This window comes from Leptidea sinapis, chromosome 15 (assembly GCF_905404315.1).
Source record: "Leptidea sinapis chromosome 15, ilLepSina1.1, whole genome shotgun sequence".
Lineage (NCBI taxonomy): Eukaryota > Metazoa > Arthropoda > Insecta > Lepidoptera > Pieridae > Leptidea > Leptidea sinapis.
This window is the reverse complement of record NC_066279.1, coordinates 4,527,399-4,555,159: the sequence shown is the minus strand read 5'-3', so window position 1 is coordinate 4,555,159 and position 27,761 is coordinate 4,527,399. Positions and strand designations below refer to the sequence as shown.

Sequence of the window (27,761 nt, the reverse complement as noted above, 5' to 3'; positions counted from 1 at the left end):
AGGGCAACTGTTTAATTAGCAGGAGCACATTGAAAAAAAAAAATAGTTTAGTTGTCAGTGTCACCCATGCAAAATAGTAAGAAACTATTTTTTATCTGTGACATTTACAATGTTACCAAGATAGTGGTGTCCAAAGCCGTAAAAAAATAAAAAAAAAATACCAAGATAGTGATGATTAACTTAAAAAACAATAATAAATTATTTGATAATAATATGCTGTTTCTAATCGATACCTACATTTATTTTATGATCGGAGCTACAAAATAGATTTAGTCTTTAATGTCGCTAACGCTATTGGTTTCGATAAATTATATATTCCAATACAATTTTTTTCGTATTTTATTAACATAATAGATACATATTATAATATACAAAGAGACGGATCAATGTCAACGCAGTAGTGTTTTGTGCTGGGACGTTACTTTTGTCCGCCATGACAGTTCGCGTTCGAAATTTAAATACGGCTGATATAGATGTGCGTGCGCCGATTATCCACCGATAAAGTATCTCTATGTGTGCGTATATCTGTATGTATAGATATTTCCGTATGTTCTTGAAACATCCTGTTAGTGACAATTAAAAATATATGATCGTCATAGCTTATAATAAGAACCTAGGTAGGTTCCTAGTTGTCTTATTTAAATAATTTAATTATAATATAACTTAGTCTTTTTTCTTAACCAACAAAAGTTTACCAGTGGGAGGCTCCTTTGCACAGGATACCGGGTAGATTATGGGTACCATAACGGCGCCTTTTTCTGCCGTGAAGCAGTAATGTGTAAGCATTATTGTGTTTCGGTCTGAAGGTACCGTAGCTAGTGAAGTTACTGGGCAAACGAGACTTAACATCTTATGTCTCAAGGTAACGAGCGCAATTGTAGTGCCGCTCAGGTTTTAGATTTTTTCATGAATCCTGAGTGGCACTTTATTGTTATGGGCAGGCCGTATTGTCATAAAAAAGTCTGAAATAATGAATAAAATAGGCTTTGCCTGAATAATTCTTATTTTTGTCAAGACATGGCGATTATTTCATTTTTAATAAAATTCGATTATCAAACAGGTCGCCTCGATCATGCCGCTAGCAACTATTCGTATTAACTGCAATAGAAGCAAATGTAATGGAGTTTTGAGATTATTTAATAAGGTTATGATTTTATAACAATAACTATGACAGTTAGTTTCTTCTCTCTCAGAGCGCCATGTGTTTCCGAAGCGGTGTTAGTATAGTGACAGAATCAATTTTGAGAAAAAAATTGCCTTTATGCCTTTTAAGAGTTATTAGTAGGTACGTACTTATACATGGCATAAGTTTTAAATCCACGAGGAAATAAATATGACCAGACAAAATAAATAACATATATCAATTATCGGCATTCTTTTGATTCTTAAAATCATTAAGTTCATGTAGGTCAATAAACGGCTTATGTGAAAGTTAAAAATTTTACCTCGAAAAGTATTTCTTTTAATGCGAAAGTCTTTTAATGAGAAGATGTGATGATATTTTTTGATGAAATTATGGGTTGGGACGAGCAGGACGTTCTGTTGATGCTAAATACGCCCAGCCGTTCACAATGCAGTGCCGCTCAGGATTGAAAAGCCCGAAAATTCTGAGTGTCACTACAATTGCGCTCGTCACCTTGAGATATAAGATGATAAGTCTTATTTGCCCAGTAATTTCACTACGTCGCCCGAAACACAGTAATGTTTACATATTACCTACTGCTTCACGGCAGAAATAGGTGCCGTTGTGGTATCCATAATCTCCGCCATCAAAGTAGCCTCCCACCGGTAGATTACCACTCTTATTTCAAAATGACAACTACAGCACTATTTTTTTAAAATATATCTGTTTAATCTTTGCAAGATGAAAAACTATAACTATTCGACTTACTGACTTACTGAAATCAAAAAGTAAATAAATCATTAAAAAAATTCTTAAAAGTTTGAATATAGTACCTGCATCTCAACCTCCACATAGGTACTTCCAAATAGTTATTAATTTAAAAAAAAAAACACTTTTTTTACCAATTATCAAAGCCACGCTTGTCCAAGTGGAACATAATGTAATCAAAATACACTGAGATTGAAATAATTTTAATTTAACTTTTCTTTATATACTCTTTGTTCGGAAAAACAAGAGCTCATTAAGATTGTAGAGTGTATGTGTGTCCCACTGTTAATATAATAATAGTAATATTAATAATATTGACACACTTTTTACACAAATTATCTTGCCCCAAGTTAAGCATATATAGCCTGTGTTATGGGTTACAAGACAACGATATATTTAATACAATATATTTACTTAAACATACATAAATTCATATAAACGTACATAAATACATTTAAACACCCGTGACTCGGAAACAAACATCCATATTCATCATATAAATGCTTGCACCTACCGGGATTCGAACCCGGGTTAAAATTAATTAATTGTGAATTTTAGAGCTTGACACTTCCGAAATTATAACTGTCTCGTTTCTAATACAAAACTAATCATAATTTGAAGTAAATCCATCACTAGATAGGTTTATTGCTATTAATATAAATAAAAACTCTATTTTTATTAGTTAACCCGACGTTACGAGACCTTTCCGGATCACGCTTTCAGTCTAATTTGTTATGATTTTAAATATATGTTTTATTTTACGCAAATAAGGAACGAGACGAGCAGGACGTTCAGCTGATGGTAATTGATACGACCTACCCATTACAATGCAGTGCCGTTCAGGATTCTTGAAAAACCCAAAAATTCTGAGCGGCACTACAATTGCGCTAGTCACCTTGAGACATAAGATGTTCAGTCTCATTTGCCCAGTAATTTCACTGGCTACGGCGCCCTTCAGACCGAAACACTGCTTCACGGCAGAAATAGGCGCCGTTGTGGTACCCATAATCTAACCGGCTTCCTGTGCAAAGGAGCCTCCCACTGGTATGTTTAGTTTAGCAAATATGATCAAGCTTAACAAAATTAATAGATAATTAACACACTATAGCAATTTAATATTACAATCAGATTAAACTATTTATTTTAATAATATCTTTTAACTTAGTATCATTTTTTATTTAACGTTTTATAAAACTCACTGTGGGTTATACATACTATAAACATATAGCGAAATAAGCCTCTTTTTGAGGGTTAATTAGAGGTTCAATATTGTTGGACTTAGGCATAAGAATGATAATAATGACAGACAGACACACAAGTAAAATCTTTTATAACATGTAGACACGGATCCCTGAGAAGAACTTATATAATTACTACAGTATTTCTAACTAATACATTTACTTAGAAACAGTTGCTGTTCATTAGTTAGTAGAAATATTGTTATCTTAATTTGTTTTCCGCAATATGAGTTTGGTTTAAAGGAAAGGAAAATAAGAACAAACCCAAACAACCAATAGAAACAATTAAATCGAAAATAATAATTTTCGTACGCAAATAGGAGTGTTCCGAAGAGCTGTTTAACCTGATTCCTGCCGCCGAATTCCACCTTCGCACGACACGCCACAAGTTAGGATATCATCCCCACCATCTGGATGTGTGGCGATCCTCCACAGCACGGTTTTCAAGGAGCTTTCTCCCTCGTACTACAAAGCTGTGGAATGAGCTTCCTTGTGCGGTGTTTCCGGGACGATACGACATGGGTACCTTCAAAAAAAGCGCGTACACCTTCCTTAAAGGCCGGCAACGCTCTTGTGATTCCTCTGGTGTTGCAAGAGACTGTGGGCGGCGGTGATCACTCAACACCAGGTGACCCGTACGCTCGTTTGTTCTTCGTATTCCATAAAAAAAAAAAAATCGAACGATATACATTATGTCAGATAGTTCTCCGGCCACATCGTGTTTTCATAACACAATTAATTGGAAAAAAAATCAGTTGGTCGTATTCCAATTCATGATTATCTAATGCAATGCAAACAAATGCACCCATATTGACATTCTTAAGCCAATCTTTTTGATACCAATCTCCAGCTATAAAAGTTAAAGTTTGTAATGCTGTTAAATAACTCAAACGCGTTAAATAAATTCATTACTACCAAAACAAACAGACAAATTGCAAAAGTAAACGTCAGATTATCAGTGAATTATTATGAAAAATAATTAGGAAAACTTAATAATGTTATTAAACTAAGCAGTAACATTTAAACTTATCAAATAACTTGGTCGTCTCTACATATTTTATAAGATACACTTACACACAGATAGAAGCGAGCCAAGAAATCAATTATCTTAATTGGAAGTTGCCCTAATCTTAATAAGCGGTACTTTGATAAGCTCCGTGTTAGCTACCATGTTTATTATGAAGCTAATGGTTTCATAGTTTTTTGACTCGTTGGGTTGGTTAAGGATATATTTATATTTCAATTTGATTTATTTTTAATTGCAAGGTAGGTAAATAACTTTGTTCTATATGGGCTTTGCTTACAAGTACAATATTAATTTGCCTGTGTCTTAGTTTAGGTTTTCTTGGCCTGTTATTTATTCGCAACTCTACTTAGAAAATCACGCCAAAAACAAAATCCTAGATTTTAATCAAAATGATTCAATGTATTTCCATAAAAAGACAGTGATATTTTTATGTTATTATCGATTTTTCCATGGAAAATTGCAGTACAAGCATTATTCTTTTTAGATTCACTTTTAAACTATAACTGTACGATTAGAAATAATTAGCACACACGGAATGTATTGATAAATTCATATCAGGGCTTATCTATATGTTAACTGTGATTTATTGAAATAGATTCACGTTATAAAAACGTATTACTAAAATGAAATATTTAATTGTTGCATTCGGTGGCGAACTAAAGGGAATTTCGGTTATTGACCCTAGTGTAAGTATCGCCAATTACAATTAGTATGAGTAATACAGATAGGTAGAGACAATTTTCGATATGACCCTTCTCTCAGTAAACAGAGTTTTAACAATAAATAAATGTATGTATGTAAACATAGATTATAATAAACAATTCATCCTTGAATTTAGTTTTAAATACTTATTTTCACAAACGTATCAGGTTTCTTCTTAGATTTTTAAGGCGTTTATTAAATGTTTTTTGAGCAAATTTTACACATCACAAATCTAGGCGATTAGTTTACTTATAAATATGGATATGTAAATAATTGATTAGGTTGCTTCGTTCTCATAGATTTATTATTATTTTTTACCTACATAATAATCTGGATATGCTTGTTTTATTGACACGCTGACATTTAGACATATCGTATATTCTGGGGCATAAAAGAATATGCATTATCTGTGAGTTTTTGTCTATGATCTTGAAAATTTCAAACAGGATGTATTAAACTGATTTTAAAATTTGATTAGCTGTTATTATGTTTATTTGACAAGTTTATGTAACGGACGACTTATGTTCCTATACAGGTGTAAATTTTTGCAATATTTAAAAATAGATCAGCGAAAATGGTTTGTTGATAGATATAGTACGTTTTTTCTTCTTTAGTATTTCGTTTTGAGGATAGACTATTTTATACATAATATTAATGCCTGAATTTCTCTTGGACGTGTGTGGTAAAGGTTATTATAACATAAATGACTTTCTCAATGATACAACAGATGCACGTATTCGTCTCAGGTCTGAGGCATTCGTTTTGGAATTGGGGGTTAGTTTTTGACTTTCAATAAGTTATGTCACATCCTATTCAAAAAATTTGAATTTGAACTGGTAACCTTTCCAATAAATTCCTCGACAAAATTAGTAAGGCATAGCTTTAATAACTAATATAATTTGTAAGTATACTGGCTTATGGATACGCTCATTTAAAAAAAAGTCAGGTTCTAAGTGAGTTAGGGGCTTTCATCATACTCCCAACTTGAAGGACGGAAACCAATCTCTTTACCCCTGGATGTCCATGGGTGCTTGTCTTTTTTCCATCACTTGAGCCTCTTACGCGGAAGACGCAGTTTTGGTAAGCTTCACAAGATGTACCGACGATCTGGTCAAGATCACGTGAATAGATTAGTTGAGGGCAGCGCAGGACCAATCGTCGTGGAGACCTTTGTCCAACAGTGGACGTCTTCCGGCTTAAGTAATAAACCTCTTTCTATTATTATTTCCAAAAAAAAATATTTAAATAAATAAGTATTAGAATAGGTCGACGATACGGTGCTGATAACCTAGAACGTCTGATGGTGAACGTTAAAATTGAGGGGAATAGACCAAGAGGTCTGACCAAATATCCGAGCAGACTAACCAACCCATCAGCATCGCACTCCACCATGCGACAGACCGAAACACATGGAGGAAAGCTGTAGACGAACTTAAGCGGAGTCACGATCCTCAGCAATGAGGGAACGACTGTGATGAGAAGAATACTAAGGAAGCATAAATCGCCAAGAGCCTTGAAGTAATAAAAATCAAAATGATGTGCTATGCAGGTGTACCGCGTCTTTATCTATATCATATCAATTTGATATAACGATGGAACATGGAATAGACGCAAATTGCGATAACCGACCGATTTATTTTACTTTATCAATAAATCTTTTTTAGTCGATTGGTAGATAGCGGGTTTAGCAGTTGTGATTGTTTTGAAGGCGGCAGCTGTATCAATTTTCATTAGTTAAGATTTCATCTTATCGCGAGTTGGTAAGGATTGTCTGATCTTAAGATATTTCTTCATATAAATCATCTTATCTGCTGTAAGTGTAATATTTTACCCCATCTATTATATGTTTGTTTTTTAAAGCTAATTTAATTAAAATATTGCTTGTCGGCTCGAAGACTCAATTCATGTAAAGTAATAATTATTGAGAGTCTTCAATAATTACATATTTGTTCATAGTATTTTCTTTAATTAACGCGAGTGTTACACATTTAAATAAAACACTTTTAAAAGATTTAAACGCGTGTAATTGTAACTGTTTTACATTAGATTTTTGCGTAAAAGTTAAATTTTTATTTTAGTTAACCCGACGTTTCAAAACCTTTCCAGATCTCGTTTTCAGGGGGACTACAGATGAAGTGTGTCAAAGATAGTATTTGTGATAGTTGTCATTATGAAGTTTAGCGCCATTTATTTCCTCGGAGGTTGTATTTGCTGTACACAAATGCCACAAACAAACAAATCTAATGTAAAACCGTTACAATAATTACCTACACGCGTTTTAATCCTTTAAAAGTCTTTTATTTAGACGTATTTGTTATTGTGCTCATTGCATAGTATCAATTAGAAAATTGTGTTTTTATTGCATTAATCTCTAATCTATATCAAGTCACACTCGAAAAAAAAGAGTATTGGTAAATAAATTAGTTCGGAGTGGTATATTAATTATTCAGTCATTAATTATTACTACTACTAAAGCTCTGCTGAACCTATATTACTGGTCTTATCAGCTCATATTTATCCTCAGAGAACTAGTGACTTGCTCTGAGAGGATGTTACAGAGGAAATTGCATTAGACGGAATTAAAGGCTTTGATAAAAATTACTTTTGCGGGACCTGACCTGTAGACTAACTGTTCAATGAAGTATTCAAACGCGGTAAGGACGATATAGATGAACTCCAAACATAATTCATTAAGGTCTCCTCCTCCAAGATAAATGTGCTTGATGGGGAAAGCAGTTACTCTGCATATATGATATCGTAGATCTGTGGGAACAAATGTCCCCTTAAATCTTTTACCAGTGGGACACTTCTTTGTACAGGATGCTGGCTAGTATCTTACAAAAGCGGTGCCTTTTTCTGTCGTCAAGCAATAATATGCAGGCACTTTGTTTCAGCTTCAAGGGAGCTTGTAGCTAGTAAAATTACTGTGCTAAACATACTTAAATAAGTCTTTTGTGAGGCGATGTATATGCCTTTACAACAAGATCCCAAATTGTTCAAAATAAATGTATTACGTAATTCAAAAGAATTGTTAAAAAATGTGGTAAAGGTTAGTATAACATAAATGACTTTCTTGATGATAACCACAGATTGGGAATGGACTGACTAATATTATTCTTTTTGTACGGTAACACATTATAGTCATATGTTTATGAAGAAAAGAAGCCGGTTGAGTTTCTTACGCCAGATTTTCTCAGGTCTGAGGCAAACTTTTTCGAATGGGTTCGTGAATTTCGATGTTCAATAAGTGAAATCGTGTCCTATTTTGAATTAGACTCTCTCTCAGTCTTATGTAATGTCAAGAGAACGTGTTTATCTTCCCGTCACTTCGTATAAAAATTGCCAACTAAGACAGTTGACCAATTATCAATGTTACCAATCTCTATACAGTTAATTTCCACCAAAAACACTTGATAAAATTAAATATATCTATAGATGTTTTCTGTCAGATATCGGCAGATTATTCTTTGCGCATGAAAGCGAAGTGTGATTTGCGATATCTCATTTGCGTGAATGTATGTTCTTGAGCCTTATCTTAATATAGTTTCCAATTTGTTGACACGTGATGAACTAAGGTGTTTCTTGGACTGAGTTTCGCAACAACATCTCATTCTCCAAGAACTATAAAAACTATCGGTGTTAGTACAGAGTCACATATTTCAGTTCTTCGGACACGTCTTCCGGCGCGAGAGTTAGTCCATTGAGCGCCTTGTAGTGCAGGTCATAGTGGAGGGCACCAGAGGGCACTGAAGGTCGCTCATGTGATGGACCAACCAAATTAAATCTGCTGTAGGCGGTCCATTGGTCGAGTGTTCCAGGCTGTAGGCCAGCAGGGAAATGTGGGGAATGCGCGTGGGGCAAATCTAATCTGCCCTAAAAGATGTCACTTCGTGATGACCACGACCTGTGTCAGTGTCACAAGAAGAAGAACTTACATTTTAACATGTATTATACATAGATAATTTATAATTCTAAATAGAGCCTCTTGCTGCGTGGCAACGCACGATAACAGGCCAGGTTTATTCCTTTAGTGTGCATGACAAGCTACGTCGTACACTCGCGATATGTATCTCTCTTTGTTTTTCGTGTGTTGCTGAAAATAGAGGTTAACAATTTGCCGCTCTTTTTTTTTGCGATGTTTTCACAGCTGTCACAGTCTTTCTAGTCTTATAAATTCTATAAGTGCTTCTCCTATGTATCATTAAATAATTAATTATATATTTGTCTTAACCTTAATCTAATTTCATTCAATGTGTATGATTTAGCCTTTTGCCCTCTTTTTCTGCGGGATTGTTTTAATACATGCGATTTTTTTGTTATTGAGTCTCTTTTACTTTAAATGTTGAGAAGTTAGTTCAAATGTTTATATTCAGAGAAGAACGGGCGCAAAAAATTCAGCGGGCTTCTCTTTTTTCATAAAAATATTGGGACAATGTAATATAGTACGTACAACAAAATTTATTATTAAATAGCCTGATGGTCGCTCCATTCCCAATCTGTGGTATCATTAAGAAAGTCATTTATATTAATGTTAACCTCTATTTTTTATCTCTATTGCCCTTATTCTTAGTTATTAGTTATTTTAAAATACCATATTTGTATGTATGATTTGTTAGTTATGTTTCGATTTTTTTTTATATACATACTAAGTACAATACATACATTATTTTATCGCATCGAATAATAATGAGAATACTATGTGAACTTATCAGTATTACGTATCTGTGAAATTGACATAATCTTATCATAATAATAATTTATTACTCTACTACTCATTAATTAAATAATAAAGTCAATATATATAATGGTAATTGATACGCCCTGCCCACTACAATGCAGTGCCGCTCAAGATTATTGAAAAACCCAAAAATTTTGAGCGGCACTACAAATGTGCTCGTCATCTTGAGACATAAGTTGTCGCCCTTCAGACTTAAACACAGTAATGCTTACACATTACTGCTTCACGGCAGAAATAGGCGCCCTTGGTTGGTACCCATAATCTAGCCGGCATCCGGTGCAAAGGAGCCTCCCACTGGTATATATATAGAGTACCTATATTCCATTGATACCTAGATAACAATGCATAGTAATACTGCAGTATAAACACACAGTAAAATAAGAAAAAATAAAAACTAGAATCTTGCCGATCTTAATAATAAGTCTACTTTTTTACTTTCAACTTTTATACATCGCTTCATTTTTTATACATTGAAATTTTCAAAAAAACACTTTTCTGTTATGTTATAACGTGAAACAACGCTCTCAGCTCTAGCGGCCTTAAAAATAAACTTGGTATAAAGTTATACCTGCGAATAAACCAAGAATACACAAAATGTTGACTATATCGTTGACAACACTGTCAATACAATGATAATTCTGAAGTTTTCCGAATATCAAGCACCCTTGCAAATAAACGCGGGAAACGATTTACGTCCGAATAAACCAATCATAAACAAAATGTCAATATGTGAACATTTTGCATATTCTTGGTTTATTCTCAAGTATACCTTGATACCAAGTTTATTTTTAAAGCCGCTAGAGCTTAGAGTATATGTTTACGTTAATAACATAACAGAAAAGTGTTATTTGGGAATTTCAATGTATGAAAAATGAAATAATGTAAAAAAGTTGAAATTTCGTCGACTTTAAAATTATTTTCAAATTGTGATAAAGTTAGAAGAAAATTTAACCTACACATACTGCGTATAACTTAATAATGCTAACCATTATTGGATTCGTCGAATTTACTTAAGAAACATTCAACTTGTACTTTTTCTCTTTAGTAATTATACAGGATTTTTTTACCATTAACTGGATTAAATTACAGCTGAGAACAAAACGGATAACATAGTATTTTCTTTGTTTAACGCGAGTGTTACAGATTTAAATAAAACACTTTTTAAAGGATTAAAACGCGTGTAACTGTAACTTTGTTTTGACATTAGTTTTTTTGCGGAAAAGTTACATTTTTATTATTATTTTAGTTAGCCCGACGTTTCAAGAACTTTTTTTTAACTAAGAGTTTCTTGCGCCGCTTCTTCTCTCGCGCCATTTATTCCGAAGCGGTAGTAGTTATTGGAAATGGCATCAAATAGAATTGTAAAGGAATCAATTTTGAGAAAATAATGCCTTTATGCCTTTCCAGATTTCGTTTTCAAGGGGACTGCAGATGAAATTTTCATCTGCAGCCCCCCGTTTTAATCCTTTAAAAAGTATTTTATTTAAGAACAGATAAGCACATAAATATAAGAAATCATCAAAATTAACTGACTGATAAACTTGTCTAGATTCTACCGCATCAATCAACATTTCATAAATTCTCTTTAATTCTTTCTACTCCTGACCTTGGTCTCATTTCAGAACATCTTAATCTGATCTACTAATACTATCTAGGTCGACCTTTCCTATTACTTCAAACAACATTTTCTCTACATATTTGTTTAGTCAAACAACTTTTATACATTATCTCCTCATGACCAAATATAAAAAAAATGCGAATAATCAAAAAAAATGCTGTTATGTTTTAATAAACTTGATTAGGTTTTTACATTTTGATTTTCGCAAGTTATTAGAATTTGAGAAGGAGCTTCAAATAAATAATAACAGAAATTGATATTAAGGTTAAATTTAGAGCATCAATCTACTATTTTTATGTAAGAGGAGGACAAACGAGTGTAAAGGTCACCTGATGTTAAGTGATAACACAAGTGGAATTACAGGAGTGTTGCCACTCGTTAATGAAGGTGTACGCGCTTCTTTTGAAGGTTCCCATGTCGTATCATCCCGGAAACACCAATCAAGGTAGCTCATTCCACAGCTTTGCAGTGGCATGGAAGAAAGTTCCTTGAAAACTGCACTGTGGAGGAAGCTACACATCCAGATGGTGGGGATGATATCCTAATTTGTGGCAGGATTTCGATCTAGCCGTTCACAGAGCACTGGGCCCCGGGTACCTTCATCCATCCGCTGTGCATGACCAAAACAAACTCGACATTCTTCCTTCATTCAAGTTTTTTTTTTTAATGTCTGTGCATCTTCTAAGCCTACACTCCAGAGATAATGAATGAATGAATAAAACATGCTATTAATTGCATAATATTTTAACAAGTGAAGCAAATTCTTAGGCCATGTTAGTGAGTCGGATGCATGAATAAATAAATAATTTATTCTTTGTGTGTCCATGTGGCACGTACGAGCCAGTACTTACCCGCATGTTACCTAGTTTATACTTCAACACTAACTTGGCATTTTCTTGGTATTCAACTCTTGTCACGTTTCATACAAAAGGCAAAATAAATACCCAATTCTGAAGGTTATTTTGAATTATAACTGCCATTTATATGTATAATTTAATTAAAAATTTGCCTATACCAGTTTTCTTATCATTTTATGCATTTTTTATACCTACCTACCTATTTAAAATCGGTAAAGTAGGTATAAAATTAATTTTTAACTGATACTCCAATTTTGTCACAAATTTTGGAATCTATATGTTTTTTTAAATCCAATTCAATCTAATTTTCTATCCAAAAAGCACGCACACTTTTCTAAAAGGCCGGCAATGCTCCTGTGATTCCTCTGGTGTTGCAAGAGAATATAGGCGGCGGTGATCACTTAACATCATCTCTTTTATAAACAGTGATTTCAGTTTGCTTTTAAATTTAATTTCAATTTAATGTGATGAAATAAAACGAAACAATATTTAGCTAACTTTAAATATATCTATATGGTTTATAGCGAATAGTACCATACAACATGTAAATGTATTCTTAATATTTCAATTTCAAACAAGGTTGCGGAGAGACAGTAATTTTTAAACGTTCTAACTGATAACATAATCATAGACAACGAAAAACATATGTGAAGTATTAATAGAATATAGAACTACAAATTTTGCCTTTTAACATGCCTATTGATTGATATCTCTAGTAAGATTAGCAATAAAAATCACTGCTTACTTATACCACCGCTTAACATGCGGTTACTTATCGGGACCGTATCAAGTGTTTGCGATAACACTTAATCAAAAACCGTGTCAATATCACCGGCTTACCGATAACGCGTCGGTTTTATCTTAATTGATTGTCTCTTTTTAATATAGTATGCGTGTATACTTTTATTGAATTTGTTTGATCTTGCTAACAACCGACACTAATTTTGTTTTCCATACACCAAGATAGATACCTAGCTTAAATATTACCACTAGACATACATCCTTAATGTAATACACAATGAAAGGCTATGTGTATTTTGGAGATTTTAGTTATTTTTGACATGGAAATTATTAATATCGTATTTAAAATCTCGTATTGTGTTCTTCTATTATTTATTTGCCGAAGCAGTAATGTGTAAGCATTACTGTGTTTCGGTCTAAAGGGCGCCGTAGCTAGTGAAATTACTAGGCAAATGAGACTTAACGCCTTATGTCTCAAGGTGACGAGCGCAGTTGTAGTGCCGCTCAGAATTTTTGGGTCTTTCAAGAATCCTGCGCGGCACTGCATTGTAATGGGCAGGGCATATCAATTACCATCAGCTCAACGTCCGGCTCGTTGCGTCCCTTATTTTCAAAAAATTCTAATGTGGATAAAAGGTCAGACGTAAGTCTTTCCGTTCGATCAAGTCTGGGATGTTCTGTTAATAGCTTAAACACATGAGCGGATGCGGTTTTGTAGCGACCTATATTCGATGAGATGTAATTATAACATTCAAGAACAATTTAAGGGTCGATAGGAGTGGAAGAAACTATGCCTAGTTAGAAACAGAGGCAAATGTCTTTATGCACTTTTGGGAGATAGGATTGATTCATGTATAGAAATATATATATTTACGGAGTATATGTTCTTGATTTTTAAGTGTATAAAGAGTGGCCGTTGAGTTTCTTGTATATTCTTCTCACGAGCTCAACTATTTGCGATTATATGGTAAATTCAGTGATTTAAAACAAATATTTATAGTGGCGATTAAAAAGCGCTTAGTTTAAGCCTTATTGAATTAAGTTTATTTGACTTTGACTTAAAGCACATAATGCGAGTACATTCCGAGACTTCTTGTTTCGAGACATTTCATTCATTCAATAAATAAAAAGCTTAAATTGTGAATCTATTTAGTAGATACTCGAGTTGAAAACCATAATGAAATTTTTCGTTGCCGATTGACAAACCTAAAAGACATAAAAGGAATTAATTCTCTCAAAATTGATTCTTTTAGAATTATTTTTTAATGTTTTATTTATTGATGATTCTTTATATGTGAATAACCCATGAACTTTGTTACAGATCCGCAAGGCATGAGGCGCTTCGACTAGGCAAACATAAAATGTTAAGATTCGTTCGTGAATGAGATGCGGACAGTGCGAACTTAAAGTGCGTGTTCATAAAAGCGATGCATGGTTTGTGAGGGCGGTACTGCGGTCATGGACATGAGCGGCGAGGGTGGTGGCTCTACTGGCACGCTCCAGCAGCGCTGGTACGACAGCCGGGTGAACGGCAGTCCTGCCGCTGGTGACGTCAGCTCCGACGCTAACGGCGATGGCTTCTTCCACTCGCCGCTGGAAGGCGGGCACCATAGTCGGGCCCGCTACTACCATCAACAAATGCATGCCCCTTATTCGTCCGCTGTGGGATCGCATGGTAAGAACTCTTGCTAATTCAACTACATGTATGCTGTACTCTATAATAGAGTTTCAGTAAATATATTTATTGCGTAATTAGTGCCACTCTTTTTGAAATATTCATTCTGAGAAGCACTAGAATTACGCTCGTCATCTTGAGACATAAGATGTTAAATCTTATTTGCCCAGTGATTTCACTAGCTACGGCGCCCTTCAGACCGAAACACAATAATGTTTACACATGTTTGTGATACCCATAATCTAGCTGGCATCCTGTGCAAAGGAGCCTCCTCCAGTGGGAGGTTCCTTTGCTAAATTGCCTGCCATTTCATTTTAAAAACTATATTTATATATTTTCTGTAATTTTGAAGTGGTTTGTGTAGTTGTAACAAAAAAAAAATTTATCGAAGTGTAACAATAAAATTTTTAACTCGTTTTCATGTCATCATTAACAAATTTGGAATTTGAGACAGTTACAGCAATAATTTGCTGTACTATAAAGATAATTTAAAGTACAGAAAACTTTGCAATTTAAGGGAAATATCGTGTTAATTAAATTTGTTGAGCGTGTTGTAAATTCGTCGGGCGGACTGTCAGAATTTAAGGCAAATTGTTGTCCAGTTCAGGAGCACATTTGTAATCTTATCGCGAATCAGGCGATATCTCTCAAGAGCTTCACAATTAATTTAGCCGACCCGACATGTCAAAATTGCCGTTCTGTTAGGTGACAGCTTAGGTAAACACGATCTCAAATGGGCCTCGGGCCGTAAAGGAAAAAATCGTTACCATACCTCTTTGTTTTTTACTTTTGTGGTTTGTATTTTATGGTTGCTATAAAGTTTTCGTGGGGACAGGTGGCTCTTTATAATCTCAATACACACCCGAATAGGTCCGGATCTTGATACGAACACACGTCGTTAAGGGTTAGGTTAGCGTAAAGTGGTAAGTTTTTAATTTATTAAACTGTGCGTCGGTAGTGATGTGACACTTAAGAAATTGTGTCACTTCTCGGAATCGGAACTGAGAATCGATTTCGTCGCATTCACAGCAGTTATGTACAGTACTTTATGTGTGTTTCGGATAAGATTTTCAGCCTGTTTGTAAGCTCTTATCGTGTTCTGTCCTCACTTGGGATGGCTTCTTGTTCCTGCGATTGCATCTAAATCTGAGAATTCATTTGTCGTGTACCTCTCGATTAGATTATTAAGATTACTAAAACATTGATTGTAATATTCTGTTTGCCTCTACTTTATCTCGAATAGCCCCAAGACGATGTGAAGTTGTAATAAGCATAGTAATATTGAATATTATTTTAAATTACCTATACCCGATTACACTATTACCTACCTATACCTTCACCATATATATGGTAATGTTTATGCTTACGTTGATAGTAAAGATGTTATACAATAATAATATGTGTTACATAGTTTGAAGATTAGTAGTAAAAGTTATTAATTGGAATAGCTTTTTACTAACTGTTAGTAGTAATGAGTACTACTGTTAAAAGGTAAAACTGTATCATATGAGAGTGATGTATGTAAAAGAAGATGGAAGTGTTAGGCTGTTTTATTTAGGCGTACATTTCACTATCAGACTGAGGATTTAGGATACCAAAAATAGGGAATATTGATTGATATCCTGCTAAAAATTTTTTTTTCTGTGGCTTTAATTGCACAGGATTCCAGCTAAATGGCGCCGCCTTCTGCCGCTATGATGGGAGAATTTCTTTCGCCGTTTCCGTCTCCGAAGCTGTGGTAGTGTTTGAACTGATATCAAAAAGGAATCAATTTTGAGAAAATAAATGCCTTTTATGTCTTTTATATATCACCATAGCTATCTAGTGAAATTATTGGTCTACTTCAGTAGCTTCAGCTTAGATCTGTATTTTATGCATAGTTTATTCGACGCCATAATTTAAAGGAATGGCAACGTTCTTGTGATTCCTTAGTGTTACCAGTGAGTATGGACCGTTGTGATCATATACCATCAGGTGTATGTATGTATGCTCGTTTGTCCTCTTTGTTACATAAAACATCTCATATCTTAAGGTAGCCTTGAAATCCTGATCAGCACTGAATTTTAGTTGGCAGGGTGAATCACTAACTTTAAGATCACTTGTTTCATCATCTCTTATTACAATAAAACTAAGTCATTATCGACTAAGACGACCCAATTAGCCCAGTGGTTAGTGATCCTGCCTATTGAGCTAGAGGCCCCGGGTTCAAATCCCGGAAGGTGCAAACATTAATAAGATAAATTTGAATGTTTGTTTCCGAGTTATGGATGTTTATAAGTATTTATGTATGTTTAAGTATATTGTATTAAATATATCATTGTACCCATAAGTAGATACAGGTTATGCCTAGTTTGGGGCAAGATAATTTGTGTAAAAAGTCAATATTTATTTATTAGTATTATCTCGACCGTTTATGTCTTGTATAAAAAAGCTTACTAATTTATCTTACTTAAAAATATACTGTTACCTATTTTGTTTCGATACGTCACCATTTACTTCTCAGTCATATTACTAAGCGGTCTATAGAACTGTGTAACATGATATGGGTATATTTTACGCTCACCATAACTTATACTATGCTGACACGATTAATGATATGGACGATATTATTTATTTTATGGCACTTGTATTTCATGGCCGGGAAGGTATTTCGTTTTCAAATCTAAAAAGATCCTGATTTTTCAATGGTGCTTAATTGACTATTTATTACATACCAGTAGATATTTTATGAACTACATTTGTATGTTATGTAAGAGTTATATAATTCTTATTTATCTATACGAAGAAATTAAATAAATTTAATACAATTTTAAAGTTGTAAGCATATATATAAGTAGTTTTGTTAAGACCATCACCAACTAAGGGGAAAACTTTATATTAAAAATAAAATTAATGATTTTTACTACTAATTACTTACTTACTAATCTATATTTAAGCTTTTTAATTACTAAATGAGTATTTCAAAATAGCTTAGCTAGATTACCTACGAGATGATATGTAGGTTATGTTTATGTATCCTACCTACGTGAAACTTAAAAAGGCGCGGAAAAATAGAACCTACGCACCTATCTAGTATCTACCTATAATAAATTAGAATTATAAGTAAATCTAAATATATTCCACCTTCGCACGACACGCCACAAGTTAGGATATCATCCCCACCATCTGGATGTGTGGCGATCCTCCACAGTGCGGTTTTCAAGGAGCTTTCTTCCTCGTACTACGAAGCTGTGGAACGAGCTTCGTTGTGCGGTGTTTCCGGGACGATACGACATGAGTACCTTCAAAAAAAGCGCGTACACCTTCCTTAAAGGCCGGCAACGCTCTTGTGATTCCTCCGGTGTTGCAGGAGAGTGTGGGCGGCGGTGATCACATAACACCAGGTGACCCGTACGCTCGTTTGTCCTCTTATTCCATAAAAAATATAGGTCTTTTTGGCGCGCATCATTGAATGTAGGTAACTAACCTAACCTACTTTGATACCTAGCTACCCAAGGAATAGTGAAAGATTCTATTATATACTACTATAGAAATACACTAATCTATAGGTTGACTACTTAAGTAAAAAGAATGGAGTAGATAATAGGATGAAGTCTCAAAGACTAAAATAATTATTAAAAACTTATACAAACATTGAGTTTAACTCTATTCTTCAGACTTCCTATTAATTCCTCTGTTTAATTGAAAAAGCACATTTCAATTACGCCAATAAGTAAATATCTGGCACTCATCACTAGCAATTAAAACCACAAACGACAGACGGAGACTTGTTAAAATAGATGTCTGCCTACCTAAATAATATTTGTATACCAACGACTATTCTCATCTCTTGATTCCTTCTCCATTTTGCCTTTCATTTCAACTTTTAGCGTATTTATTTTAGTTATCACAATTTCAATTTACTTTTACATTCATCCGGCGTTTACTTCTGAAATTCTAACAGACATTAAGTATAATTATGGTGTGTAAGCTATTCATTATGCAGTGGCTACATTATTTTCTTTTGTAATTTAACAATGAATTAACGTTGCAAAAACAGAATGCATTTGCCTAATGCACTGTTCGTTGCGTGTGCGTGGAACTGTGCGTATTTGAGAAAAAATGCGTGTGTGCGTGAAAAGCTGCGTTCACATTGGCGCAATTAGATGCGGGGGGCGGGGCTTGCGCACGCGCACGCTATGACATCTCCACCTAGCACGCACACCAGCCTGCGATAATCGTGGCACAAAATAATGATGCCATGAAACATTAATTATTTTCTCCGTACTTAGTATTATTAAACAGACGACACGACTTACGACATGGCATACCTAGCTGGAAATGGTAACCAAATTAAGATTGTTTTTACTGAGAAAATGGTGACGCGTGAGTTGTATTTCAATTTGAAGACAGGCTTAGAGTTATTTATGACTGAATTGTAACCGTCAAATATTCAGATAATGTGCTGTAATTAGATAAATATAATTGCAAGTGAAATAACATTATCATTTTGTTTGTTAGTACATTTCTTCTGTGCTTGCTAAGTTGTTTTCCATTGTGTAGATGTGTGATACTATATAGCTAGGTAGGTACCTACATAAAAACATACATACATAAAATCACGTCTCTTTCCCGTAGGGGTAGGCAGAGACCACTTCTTTCCACTTGCTACGATCCTTACATACTTGTTTCGCTTCGTCCATTTTCATTATTCCTTTCATACATGCGCTCCGGTTTAGGGTACTCTTGACCTGGCCTTTCTTCAAGACATCCCAGATTTGATCTTGAAACGTCCGCCTAGGTCTACCCCTTCCAACACTTTCATTCACACTGGCCTTATACACTTTCTTCGTCAATCGTTCTTCATTCATTCTCTCGACATGTCCAAACAATCTCACCTACATAAATAAACCGGAGAATAGGTAATAGCTATAGAAAGGAAAATCATTTTTCTATGTCCGAATTGGTTATTACCTCACATGCAATTAACATCTAAAATTAAATCCACAATCATTGCCAGCTACTAACTGATTGGAATAAATTAAGAATAAGGAGGAACACGTAGTGGTACCTACATAATAGATAAAATAAATTACAAGTTTATTGATTGAATATTTACACGAGTGTTTACTGTCTAATTAATAGAAGCAATTAACATTTAAGGCCTTATATGTAGGTATCAGAAAACTTATTTCTATAACCCTATCTACGAGTTATAGAAGGAAAGTACCTAAATAATGCCGAAATTTGAATTTTTTTTAAAGGCCCAGGACGCGGAAAATGTACACAGTACTTAGTACTATCTAGCGCCTCAATAGGGTTACTGCAAACCCAAGCGCTGGCAGCTATTTCGGTTAACGGATCAGCCTAGCTATCCAACGCGGAAATGCTGCCAGTATTCTTGGTACACTTCCCCGTAACGATTGTTTAAATTCAATATAATCTAATATTTTAAATAAATAGATAGATATCGTTTATTATAAAAAAAATTTCATAAGCTTATTTTAATGCAGCTTTTGATCCAAATTAAATACTCGCAATGTGGCAATCCTGCGAAGTGGAAGATCGCTTAAACTTTGTACACATACGCGCTGAAACAAATATTCCTCAACTCTATGAACAAATACACCCTCGTGTGACAATTCAGAAAGTTTTACTCATCTTCAGTTACAAATGTAGAATCACGAAATTCGACAAATCATTAAACTGAGCGTTGCTATTATAATTCTATTATATACCTAGAAATATACTGGTTATTGTTTTAATATAATCAAGCTAGTTGAAAAAGAAAGGGAGTCTCATTTAGAAAATAAAGAACAGAGGAAAATGACTTATGATAGCTAAATATAAAATGTAATATTATGTAAGTTTTAGCTAAAAGTTGGTATAGACCATAATAAAAAATTTGAATCAAGAAGAGGACGAATTCGCAAAGCTTGCCGATAGTTCCATGTAAGCAGACCTTTCTCATTTGCAAGTAAATCTACATGATTTTTTTACAACTTTCTGTATTCTCCTATCCATTTAATTTGTGCTAGGAACGTATGAAAGTATAAATGAAATAGTTAGAAATAGTCTATGACAAATGAAGTTCTAAATAATATAAATTTTTATTCAAGTGACTCAAGATGGATGGTTGATAAAAAATGTCCTGTGGCCTGAAGCAAATCCTGTTTTTATATTCAATAAAATTTTCAGTGCCTAAATATGTAAAGGATTAAAAAATATGTTGTTATACCTAAATTGCAATTATTTTAATATCTGTATAGAATGCTGAGAACAACAAAATTGCAAAAACACTTTGTCAACATTACTACTAAATATACTAAATTAAGAAGATGTCTTGTAAACCCTTATTGTAGATAACCTCTCAAACTATTCTTAAACAAACTAACGGAATCTTAAGACGAAAACACATTATAGTTATGCGGGAGATGATAAATATTAAACGAAAAATAAAATGTGCTTGTGGAATGAAATAATTTTTTGCACTTGAGCATCTCAGATTAGAAGTTGAGTTAGCATTCTGACGACTGGCTTTGGGGATAAAAAGTCAAAAGTATTGCAGAAGCTTCAAGATTAATTAAGGCAAGTTTGTTATTCATTTGAGCGGGCGTATATTGGCCGTCACAATGCATTAGGCGAACGAGCTTCTTTGGTAAAAAATATTCTGCGTCGGTGATATGTAAATAATGTTTAAGATTTGTTTGAAGTAGATATTTAAGGCGCGGTCATACCTCAATATCCACAAAAATTGGTTTCTTAGACAGTCGATTACAACATAACGCAATGAAAATATTCCGACGCAAAAAATACAGTGCACAAAGAAGGACTTAAAGAAAATTTTGAACCGAATAGAATATTTGTATATAATTTGAAATATCCAATAAAAATTTAGAAGTTGCTTCCAAAAATAAACTTTGGAGTCACAAATCTCCGAATTTTTAGTGATTACAACATTCTTTTCTTAAAGAATTAAATAGAATTTGTACTTTTCTAAAACTTAAACCACACAATTTTTCATTTTAATGTGTTAATTTAGAATAAGCAAAAAAACGAGTAAAATAAATGCCCATTTGCAGCTTAGCCACATGATCAACACAAATATTGTAGGGTAGGTTGTAGCGTTTACAATCCTAGTCAGTCCGCGCCTTAAGGAACAATGTTAAAATTTTGGAACAGTAATAGCAAAAGTAGATGAAGTTTAAGTGATATTGTTTAATTATCTTCTTGTTAGTAATATTGTTTAATTATCTTCTTGTTAGTAATATAGTCTTCAATTATGGCGATATTCGTAACAATTTAATAAAAGTAAGAAACAAAACTGACTTGCCTATAATATCAATACAACAGCTTGTTCTTAGCACGGGTACCAAATTAGAACTAAAGACTTAGGTTCTTTTAAATTTATCTATGCGGCTTTACTGATTTTGATGGGACTTTGACTATCACATAACTTAAGTTGAATTAAGGTAATATGCATAAAAATAATAACTATGAAATTATGAATCAAATCCAGTTTAATGATAGGTTTGCCACGAAATCTTGGTCAGAAGAAAAATATTCGATTAATGAATCTAGAATCTGGAAACTACCAAATAACAATCCATTTACAAAAGATATGTAGGAGAATGCATATCTAGAACTAAAATTGAGAAAATCTTAAAAAAACTTTCGATAGTTCCACCTAACTAAAGGAGACTCGTTATAGAAAAATCGATTAATTCAAACAAATAGCTGGAATAGAAAATGGTGTTCAGTTTAATTGGCTCCGTTGTTCTACGATCGATATTGCCGCTAGGCACGAGCTTACTGTTGACCTAAATACGAACTTTTATATTGCTTGGAACAACTGAAAAGCAATTCAATTATGGGTTTTTTTTGAACAAATTGTTTATTTTATTTTAAAATTTTAGATTTCCTTTGGCAACATCAATCTGGCCCAAAGCTTAGGACGATCATTTCCCAATTTTTCAGATCTCTTTCTATATCAGAGGAGTAAAAGCAATTCCGGTTTTAAGGAAGTTGGATCAAATATGAAAAAAGTAGGCAAGTTCACCATAGGCTACGGACATAATATTTTGGCTTTCAATAAGTTATGCCAAAGTGTAAGCTTTAATTATAATGTTTCCATAGTGAATACTCAAGACTTTAAGAGATGTAGAGGCTATTATAAGACAGCTAGATTATACATTCGATACAGATGTGGCCGTTTTGGAAACAACGCAAGTCGTTTGGTACCTAGTTTGTTTTGTACATTCAGGTATATTTCTGAAGGAATTCTTCAAAATTATTAATTCTTTTGTGTAATACAAAGCTGATGAATACTATGTAAAATTCAAGCAGACATTAGTGTCGAAGTTAAACCTGACTTTACTTTTGGATCTTTTTATCCAAACAAAAAATTGCGGTATTTATAAATAAGCTTCTACACAAAAAATACACATGACTGTCACCTAATTCTAAATAACATTTAAATTGGTTACGAGAGTTTAAAATAAATACGAACCTATTAATAACTAAACGCTTTACAAGCTTAGTAATGAGAATAGGACATGGTCTGATCATGATTGTAATATTTTTTATAGATAGAAAGCGGACCCCTCATATTAGAAGCTAATTACAGAAGTTGCTTACGTCACGACAATATGCTTAATACAATGAACAGAACTTCCCAGTTTTTCTAATCAGTCATTATTAAGGGTAAAAAAGGCCCCAGCTATTCGGTCCGATGAACAATCATCGGTCACTAAGAATTTAATGTATTCACATTGCTTTTATATCTTTCGCGTGATTAACTATGATTGATTGCATCCAAATATTGATGTCTCACGTTCGAATTCTTGATAGAAAGAGATCGATTGAGCTAGTATTGTTACGAGTGACAAGGACCGTATGATTTACTCGATTGAACATGCTACGCAATACGCATGCTAATACATCCATTGCGACTCAATTCGGAAGCATTATAGTTTTAGAAAATTTATTGAAGTAGGCGTTACTTTGCGGAAATCCATAATTATCCAAATGTTTTGAGTTTTCTTTAGTGTTAACTCCGCCAACATTTGTCGACTCTTGTGCCAGAGTTTGGCGAGTAAACATCTCCTGAGGATGCCTCGTGTAGAGGGGAAACACGTGTTTAAAAGACAATTTTGGAATTAACACTAAAGGAAACTCAAAACATTTGGATAATTATAGTTTTATAGAACTAGGAAATCATGACATCTTTGCGCGTCGTTTGTGCACGATTTACATGCAGTTTTAGTAACCTTTATGAATATGGTAATAAGGTGCAGTTTCGGTATGACGCTATAAAAGCTAAACGAGCTTGAATGCAAATTTGATTTGGAGTGATCTGAATCTAAATAAAAAAATCAGTGGTAATTAATAATAAAAGTATGTTTTTCAAGAAGATTGATAGTTATGTTTACAATGTTATTTATAGAGGCCCTCTGTCCAATTTGGAGGCTGTTGCGGGTCTTCGGTTGTTTCCGGTCGGTTGCCGCACTGAAGTTCATTCGCTGAGAGCTTGATGGATGAAGGTATAGAAGGCATGCGGCCGATTCGAGTGAATTCGTGTGTCCATTCACCAGGTTACATTTACCGCTGAAATATAATTAGCTCGCTCCTAAAATCTATTAGTTACGGGTGATATTCGCTTGGTAGGAAACTTTGAATTTATTATAACGTTGGTCTTAATTTGGATAAGTCGGTGGTTATGTCACGATTTGTCATACACTGCCATGCGGTTGCGATGTTGAAGATTAGGTGGGAGCTATTTTAAAAATGCTCATGGGAATAGACAATACTGTCAATAAATACGAATGGTCGTTAAATTATACATATAAAAAACAAGTTAATATTCATACGATCTCTGTCTGATGTAACTAAGTGCTCCTGAACAAGTTAAGTTATAGCTGTATAAATAAGTGTAAAATCAGTGTCTGCTTAACCATACGAAAGAATCAAGTCATCAATAAAATAAAATAAATCTCTATTTATATGTTATATCTGTAACCAGCAATTCTTGTACCTATATATATATAATCTGAATCTCGGCTCCAGAAACGGGTCCAACGATTTTCATAAAATATATAGGTGATTTTGGGGGCGATAAAACGATCTAGCTAGGTTTCAATTTTAAAGAATGTAGTTCTATTCGTCTGGATATTAGTAATAATATTTACAATTTGAATTTTAAATATTATTACTAATATTACAGATTATATATATATATACAGATAAAGGCTACAGATTTTTACTAATAAATATACTAATAAGTTTAAAAATTTAAACAAATGAATGAAATTTAAGCATTCGGTTTATACCCGGCCTTACAATATTTATGTCACTGTGAAATAGTTCACGAACAGACTACTTCACAGTGACATAAATAAGTACAGCTAAAGAAATCCAAAGTATTTAGCGACGTGTCTCACACCTTGCGGGTATCGTATAAAGATTAATGTGTTCATTTCGCCATTATTTCTAGCATAAAACATTTAGGACAGAGGGCGTCGTCGTCGCGGCACCGTTCCGCTTCGAAGGCTATTTTCGCAGCACATTACTGAGGATGAATGATTTCCTGGCGAGCCATGATTTATTTTCCGTTGTTACGTAGCTACCAGTTACCAGCTTGGCTCTACGTAAACTCATTAAGAGCGATTAAAGTATGGAGGTGTCGGTTTCTAGCTTTGTAAGAAACCACCGTATTTCTCTTCCTTTGTTTGGCTTATGGCGTAACACGTGAGAGTTACCCGTGATCATAAGCCAGAGTTACCCGTAATTTTAGATTTGGGATACAGTATTTTCATGCTGAGAAATATGATCAGAATAAATTCAGTGACGGTAGTTATAAAAAACTTCGATCTTTTGTGTTATTTACTTCAGAATCAATTGATTTTTGTACTTGAGCATTGATTTCATGATAAGCATTTCTCAATTAAAAAAAAAATCTTCCATGAACATGCAAACTTTGTAATTAAATTCTTTGAGCAGTAGTTCGATTGTTATATGTTGATATAACATGGGTATGTCTTCAAAATAAGCTTTACTTTACTTTAAAAGACTGGCAACACTCTGATGTATATTTGGGTGTTGGCGTTTATCATTTACTGTCATATGACTCGTACATTTTTTGCTTAAAAATATTCTTAAGGTTTAAATTCTTAACCTTATCCCCGCCGAATTTCAAGTCAGAATATCAAATCATCAAACAAAATTCAATGAGAAATCAAGAAACTTCGGATGATATTTCACCAACAAATACCAGTTATCAAGAGTTACAAATGACTTCTCAACCTCATATGTAAGAGACAACCTTCAAATAGAATTGTTGTTTGTTATAGAAAATGTTACTGTTGATAATACGTGCGGAGTAGCGCCTTCGATTACTGTTATTAGGAGGCACTTTGGATGCACTTTTAAAACCTTTTTCAAAAGAATCTTTGGTTTGAATTGTAGGAATAATGAATAATGTTACCCGATAATCACATAAACTTATATCGTCTCTCCTATCTAATGAGGTTCTTGCTAAATAGTTAACAAGCAGATTCTGAATGTAGCTATTTTGGTATCGTCATAATATATACCAGTGAGAGGCTCCTTGGCACAGGATACCGGCTAGATTATGGGTACCACAACGGAGCCTATTTCTGCCGTGAAGCAGTAATGTGCAAGCATTACTGTGTTTCGGTCTGAAAGGCGCCGTAGCTAGTGAAATTACTAGGCAAATGAGACTTAATATCTTATGTCTCAAGGTGACGAGCGCAATTGTAGTGCCGCTCGGAATTTTTGGGGTTTACAAGTATCCTGAGCGGAACTGCATTGTAACGGGCAGGTAAACCATCAGCTGAACGTCCTGTTCGTCTCGTCCCTTATTTTTTTATTAAAAATTTGCATATATTTAATCCCAGAAGGATGGAAATCACTTCAAATAACAAAAGAAAAATTTCCAAGGTTTTCCCTTCCTAAAATTATAAGTTCTTTGTTTAACATAATGCAATTTAAATTAGTATGCAGAGTAAATGCATTAATAGTGTAAATAGGTGTCCCAGTAAAGAATATTGCGATGCTTATACTTGTAAGGCGATGATAAAATCTCATTCATATACATGTGCATAGAATATATTATTTGGTAGGTACCTATATAGATAATATGCAGAGACAATAGTAGAATGTCACTCAAGCTAAATGGTGTTTTTTTTTAATGAAAATAAGGGACAAGACGAGCAGGACGTTCAGCTAATGGTAACTGATACGCCTTGCCCAAAACAAATAATTCTGAATGGCACTACAACTGTGCTCTTCACCTTGAGACATAAGATAGAGTTAAGTCTCATTTGCCCAGTAATTTCATTAGGTACGGCGCCCTTCATACCGAAACACAGTAATGCTTACACATTACTGCTTCACGGCAGAAATAGGTGCCTTTTTGGCACCCATAATCTAGCCGGCATCCTGTGCGAAGGAGCCACTGGAAAAATAAAAAAATTAATCTTTCATTTTGAAAAATAAAGTACAAAAATGAAAGCTGAATAATATTATTATCACAAAGTCAAATTAAATTCATTTAAATAGGCTTAATATTATATTTAAATTACTGAATCTACCATATTGTGTTCCGAAAAGTAGAGCTCATGAGAAGAACATACAAGAAACTCAACGACCACTCTTTTCAATCAATGAATTTTTTACAATAGTTGTAATATACTTACATAACAAATTAATTTGTAAGGTGCTGCATCCAATATATGAATAATTATGTTTAAAAAGCAAAGTTTAAAGTTAAAAAGCGTTTTAAATATCAATCAGTATTTAACAAAAAGTAACAAAAAATAAACTGTTATAATATAAATTATCGCCTATTGGATGCATTAACCTTTAGAGCTTGAAGTAATTCTTCTTATAAGGATACTTTGCAAACATGATGGTCGTGATTACTGTCATAAGTAGTATTATAATATCGCATAAAACAAATATAATAATTGACAATAACAGGCACCACAAGCAGCACTGTGACGCATGGACCAGCCATCGATTCGCACATATTAGAGGGTTTTACATGAAAACTGTGACGACTGTATAGCCGAGTGGTTAGCGATCCTGGGTTCGAATCCCGGTAGGTGCAAGACTTTATATGATGAATATGGATGTTTGTTTTCGAGTCATGGATGTTTATATGTATTTATATTAAATATATCGTTGTCTTGCAACCCATAACACAGGCTATAAATGCTTATTTGGGGCTAGAACATTTGTGTAAAAAGTGTGTCAATATTATAAAAAATATAACT

At 33.8% G+C, this 27,761-nt stretch overlaps 1 protein-coding gene across 7 annotated transcripts in view; it reads left to right on the top strand.

The window, feature by feature from the left end:
- Nucleotides 1–27,761, top strand: part of LOC126968397 (GATA-binding factor C) — a 136,512-nt gene that overhangs the window by 1,347 nt on the left and 107,404 nt on the right. For all 7 annotated transcript variants that reach the window (XM_050813411.1, XM_050813410.1, XM_050813408.1 and 4 more), the window contains exon 2: nt 14,134–14,487. In XM_050813411.1, the coding sequence (XP_050669368.1) occupies nt 14,244–14,487 (244 nt within the window). In that variant the 5' untranslated portion in view covers nt 14,134–14,243. The remainder of the gene's footprint in view (nt 1–14,133; nt 14,488–27,761) is intronic.